The 6,056-nt window shown below is 51.9% G+C and overlaps 1 protein-coding gene across 2 annotated transcripts in view; it reads left to right on the top strand.

The window, feature by feature from the left end:
• Positions 1–6,056, top strand: part of AHCYL2 (adenosylhomocysteinase like 2) — a 77,548-nt gene that overhangs the window by 59,094 nt on the left and 12,398 nt on the right. For both annotated transcript variants that reach the window (XM_015628198.3, XM_015628199.2), the window contains exons 6-8: positions 200–294; positions 3,388–3,494; positions 4,556–4,672. In XM_015628198.3, coding sequence (XP_015483684.1) covers positions 200–294; positions 3,388–3,494; positions 4,556–4,672 — 319 coding nt within the window. The remainder of the gene's footprint in view (positions 1–199; positions 295–3,387; positions 3,495–4,555; positions 4,673–6,056) is intronic.

The following is a 6,056-nucleotide window of genomic DNA, read 5'->3' as shown; positions in this document are numbered from 1 at the left end:
TTTCACCTGGATAAATCCAGGGATTTCACCTGGAGCTCCAGGACCACCAGGAGAAGCCAAACCCCCCGCGGCTCTCACTGGCTGAAGCCAACTAATAACTCAACACATCCAAAGAAATTAACACCTTAATTAATAACTCAGTATCCAAGAGCTGATTCCCAAGGGATTTTCCTGCATTAACCCTTCCCTCCCTGGCCAGGATTCCCTGTGTTTGCCTGGAAGGGCGAATCCGAGGACGATTTCTGGTGGTGCATCGATCGCTGCGTCAACGTCGAGGGCTGGCAGCCCAACATGGTGAGTTGGGAAACGCCTGGAAAATTCCCACCTGGAGAGGAGGAAAAGGAGGGAAAGGCAGCTAAAAAATCTCCTGGATCTCACCAAGTGAGGTTTTGTTTCGCTGCTTCCAAAACCAGCTGCCTTCAGCAGTTTTTTGGGGTGTTTAGTTCGATTTCAGAGCGTCTTGCTGCAGTTCAAACTGCTAAAAATGGCTCTAAACCAGTGTTTTTTGAGAAGAGTTTTTCACCCTTAAATTCTCACCTTTGCTTGAGGTGATTTTTGGGAACAAAGCCCAGATTTTTCCATCATTTCAACACTTTAAACCACACAAACCTCAGGTACCTTTTTATCCTGCCCTTGTTTCCAGGGAAAACAGAGAACCTGGAATGGGGCGAGCAGAATCATTTTCAGTTCTCAGATGTGCTGTTTTCATCACATTTCCCCAAAAATTTTGGAGCCTTGGAGCTCCTGATTTAAATATGAGGAGTAATCAAAGGTGGAAACGCGGATCTGAGTTGGGTTTTTGCCAATATTGGCTCGTTTGAGGTGGGATTTTTGTCCCTTCCAGTCGCTGTCACCTTTAAAAAGAACCAGGAATGTCCAAAAAATCCACCCCCGAGGTATCAGACTGAGTCTAGACACGAGAGCAGCTCTTTAAGGAATAATTTTCCATCCAAAATGTCACTTTTGGAAGGAGCTGGCGTCCCAGAAAATGCGGATTTTTTGTTTTCTTCATTCTGGGACTATTTTTAGACCTGCTCCCAGAGCATGGAAATGATTGAGGGAGCACCAGGAGCTTGGATCTGTTCCCAGAGATTTTGCTGGATTTGGGAGATCCGTGGTTTTGGAGATAAGAAACAGGATGCTGGGTGAGGAGCAGGGTGTGAGAAGGATCTTAAAGCCATGGAATTATGGAATGGTTTGGGTTGGGAAGGATCTTCAATCCCATGAATTCCACAGGGACACTTCCCATTATCCCAGGGTTCTCCAAGCCCCATCCAGCCCAGCCTTGAACATTCCAGGGATCCAGGGGCAGCCACAGCTGCTCTGGGAATTCTGGGCCTCATTTTTCCCACAATTTCTCCCTGTTCCTTGGAAATCGAGCCATTCCCGTTCCAGGAATCCTTCATTGGGAGGGCTCTGGGAATTCTGAGCTTCAGGGGAAGGCTCCTTCTGGACAGGAGTGGTTCAGGAAAAAAAAAGGGGGTTTTTTCCTTGAAAAATATGGAATCTGTGAGGTTTCCTTCATGGAAGAGCCTCTCCAGGGATTTTCTGCTGGAGAAAACATTGGAAGGGCTGAGAGAGGCAGGAGAGAAGCTCCAGCTTTTCTCTGGGAAAAATTACTTCCATCTTAAATAAAGTGGGGTTTATTTTCCCCAAAATCCCTGCCTGGAAGACCAGGAACGAGGCCAAACAGCCTGCAAAAAGCTGGGAAAAGTGCAGGAATATGGGATGGGCTGTTGGATGTCTGGGGGTGCCTCCCAGCAAATCCCAGCCCCTCCAGGGGTCTCCTTGGTGGGGTTTCCATCCCTTGCTCTCCCAGGAAAGGAGAATTCCTTTCCCAGGAAATTCCCTTCCCCAGGAAAGGGGAACCTGCCGAGGGCTGGATTCTCTCTTGGAAAAGGGATGAAGTGCTCCGTTAAACAGGGATTCATGGATTGAAGATGTCCTGGGAGACTGGGAATTCCAAATTCCTCCCTGGCTGGCCCAGGAGAGCTCCCAGTTCCACGTAACCCTTCCCATTCCTAATCCAGCCGGGAATGGATTCCCTGGAAACTCCTGCTCAGCTCTGGCAGGACACCCGGTGCTTCCCCGGCGTTCTGGAGGAGCAGCTGCTCCCTGGTGCTCACTGTGGTGGAAATTCCAGTGATTCTGAGATTCTGGAGAGAGGTGGGAACAGAACACGGTGTCTCCAAGGAATTCTGTGTCCCTGGATGGTGGAGGAGGAGGAGGAGGAGAAGGAGAAGGAGGAGGAGGAGAAGGAGAAGGAGAAGGAGAAGGAGAAGGAGAAGGAGAAGGAGAAGGAGAAGGAGAAGGAGGAGAAGGAGGAGAAGGAGGAGAAGGAGGAGAAGGAGGAGAAGGGGAAGGAGAAGGAGGACGAATAGGAGGAAGAGGAGCAGGACAATGATGCAGTGAGAAGTCTTCGACATCAGTGTATGGAATATGCAAGGATGAGGATGAGGAGGAGGAGGAGGATGAGGATGAGGATGCAGTCAGAATTCCTTGCATTGGAGTAGGGAACATGCAAAGAAGAGGATGAAGATGATGATGATGATGATGAAGTGAGAAGTCTTTGACATCGGTGTAGGGAATATATGAGGATGAGGAGGATGATGATGAGGATGACAATGATGGTGATGACGATGATGGTGATGATGGTGATGATAATGATAACGATGATGATAATGACAATGATGATAATGATGACGATGGTGATGATGATGAGGATGATGACAATGATGAGGATGATGACGATGATAATGATGACAATGATGATAGTGATGATGATGATGATGATGAGGATGACAATGATGGTGGCGATGATGGTGATAATGACAATGATGATAATGATGATAATGATGACGATGATGAGGATGACAATGATGGTGGTGATGATGATGATGATAATGATGATGCTGATGATGATGATGATGATGGTGACTCTGAGGATGATGATGGCCGCTGTGCTCTCACCCTGGGCAGCCCCTGGCCTCTTCCCCTGCCCTGGGTGACATCTGCTCCGTGTTTTCTCTGGAATCCAGCAGGGTTCTCACACTTCCCACCTTTCCTGGGCCACCGGGGCCTCCTGGAGCCAGGACTTGGCAAAATCCACATTTGGGATTTTTGTTTTTCTCGTGCCTTTTCTTCTTCAGGGGATCCCTGTGAGCCCAGCACCTTCCCCGGGTGCCATTCCAGGTGTTCCCATGCACATTAAACTCACCAAACTCTTGGACATCTCTTTTCCCTGGAATTCTGAGATTCCTGGGAGTTGTTTTCCTGTCTGCCCTTCCCAAAGCAGTTTTCCCGAGGGCTCCTCGCTCACCTCCAACGTTTTCATTCCAGCAGTGGCTCCGTGGCTGCCCCAGCTGACTGTGGCTGGTTTTATTCCAGATCCTGGATGACGGGGGAGATCTCACCCACTGGATCTACAAGAAATATCCCAACATGTTCAAGAAGATCAAGGGCATCGTGGAGGAGAGCGTGACCGGGGTCCACAGGTAACGGCACGGAGAAGTTTGGGGTAAAACCCAACCCTCCAGCACCTGGGCTCTGCTTTTCCCTCAGCCCAGGCCTGGCTTTCCATGGAAACTGCTTCCCATCCCCAGCAGGACACCTGGAATTGCTCTGAATTCCCGAGGAGAGGAGCAGGAGCCCCTCCTGTGGGTGGGAGGGTGTCCAGGTGTGCTTCTCCACCTGTGGGGTGGGAGGAGATGGAAGAGGAGAGGCTGAGGAGGAAGCTGAGAGCACAGCCCTGACCTAAATCCGTGTGAAGAATTTGGGAAGAGGAATGGAGTCGTTTTTTGGGGAAGGGAGAACCTCAGAGATGAGCGAATGAAATCCCTCGGTCCCCGGCAGGAGCAGCTCTGGGATTTGGGAGGTGTCCAAGGAGCTTTTCCATGGAATGAATCCCATTAATTCCATGGAATTCCAGGAGCTGAGGAGAGCAGCAGCTTTGTGCTGTGTTCTTGCTTTGGGAAGGGCTCAGAGCTGGGCCGGGAACAGGGAAATGAAATGTTGGAGCTGGGAAGTGGCTCCGGGTCTGCACCAGTGGGGGCAGGAGAAGGACTGATGGTATTTTTAGGATCTGAAATCCCAGTGTGGGAAGATTTCCAGAGGCAGGTTCTCCTTCCCAAGGGCTGGAGCAGGGACAGGATTTTCAGACTCATTTTTAGTGATTTTTCCAGCTCTGGGGAGTCCAGGCTGGGCCCGGAGCTGGGAGCAGGGGGATGCTGGAGAAGGGAATCCAGGGAGAGCTTCCAGCACATTCCAGGGCCTGCAGGGGCTCCAGGAGAGCTGGAATTTGGGAAAGGCCTGGAGGGGCAGGAGCCAGGGAAAGCTTCCCACTGGGAAAGGGGAGATGGGGGTGGGATTTTGGGAAGGAATGAGGGTGGAACCCCCAGAGCAGCTGTGGCTGCCCCTGCACCCCGGGAATGTCCGAGGCCAGGCTGGACACCGGGACAGAATCCAGCATCCCCAGGATGTTTGAGGCCCTTTCCAGCCGGAATTCTGGGATTCTGGGGATGGATTCCCGGTGGATAACGCCGTGTGTCCGTGCCAGGCTGTACCAGCTCTCCAAGGCGGGGAAGCTCTGCGTGCCAGCCATGAACGTCAACGACTCCGTCACCAAGCAGAAATTCGACAACCTGTACTGCTGCCGGGAATCCATCCTGGATGGGTGCGTGGGTCTCCCGCAGGGAACGGGGAATTCACACCGGGAATGGGGAATTCACACCGGGAACGGGGGAATTCACACCAGGAACGGGGGGAATTTCCACTGGGAATGGGGAGGAATTCACACCGGGAACGGGGGGGAGTTCCCAGCGGGAATGGGGGGGGAATTCACACTGGGAACGGGAGGAGTTCACACTGGGAACAGACGGAATTCCCACAGGGAATGGGAAGGAATTCCCACAGGGAATGGGGGGGAATTCCCACAGGAATTCCCACTGGTAACTGGAAGGAATTCCCACAGGGAACAAGGAGGAATTCCCCCTGGGACCTGGAAGGAATTCCCACAGGAATTCCCACTGGGAATGGGGAGGAATTTACACTGGGAATGGGAAGGAATTCCCACAGGGAATGGGGAAGAATTCCCACTGAGAACAGGGAGGAATTCCCACTGGGAATGGGAAGGAATTCCCACAGGGAACGAGGGGAATTCCCACTGGGAGCTGGAAGGAATTCCCACAGGAATTCCCACTGGGAATGGGGAAGAATTCCCACTGAGAACATGGAGGAATTCCCACTGGAACTCGCACAGGGAATGGGGAAGAATTCCCACAGGGAACGAGGAGAATTCCCACTGGGAGCTGGAAGGAATTCCCATGGGGAACAGGGAGGAATTCCCACAGGGAATGAGGAGGAATTCCCACAGGAACTCGCACAGGGAATGGGGAAGAATTCCCACAGGGATTGGGGAGGAATTCCCACAGGGAACAGGGAGGAATTCCCACAGGGATTGGGGAGGAATTCCCACAGGAATTCCCACAGAGCTCTGCTCTGCTGCCTTTGGATCATCTCGGCTCAATCCGTGTGTCAGAGGAGAAGGAAATCCTTCCTTCCGTCAGAATTCCTGTCCTGTCCCTCCCCTTGGGATAAAATCCGCCCGTGTCCCGTGTGTGACTCAACATTCCTGCCCTTCCTCCTTCCAATCTTTATCCCCTTATTTTCATGGAATTGGGTGTCCGTGTCCTTCCAGCCCCAAATTCCGGCCCAGTGGGGCTGGGTCAGGTTTTGTCCTTGTTGTCACATTGTTTGTGGCACAATCCAAGGAATTTGATCCAAGGAACAGGGAGCAGTGATGGGAATAACCATGGGAAATACGGGAATGGAATTCCCAGAGAAGCTCTGGATGATCCATCCCTGGAAATATCCGAGGCCAGGCTGGATGGGGCTGCTTGGAGCAGCCTGGGATAATGGGAGGTGTCCATGGGATGGGATGGGATGGGATGGGATCCATAAGATGGGATCCATGGGATGGGAGGGATGGGATGGGATCCATGGGATGGGATGGGATGGGATGGGATGGGATCCATGGGATGGGATCCATGGGATGGGAT

Source organism: Parus major, chromosome 1A (genome assembly GCF_001522545.3).
Source record: "Parus major isolate Abel chromosome 1A, Parus_major1.1, whole genome shotgun sequence".
NCBI lineage: Eukaryota > Metazoa > Chordata > Aves > Passeriformes > Paridae > Parus > Parus major.
Note: the sequence above shows the minus strand (reverse complement) of the source record. Positions and strands in the feature narration are given on the sequence as shown.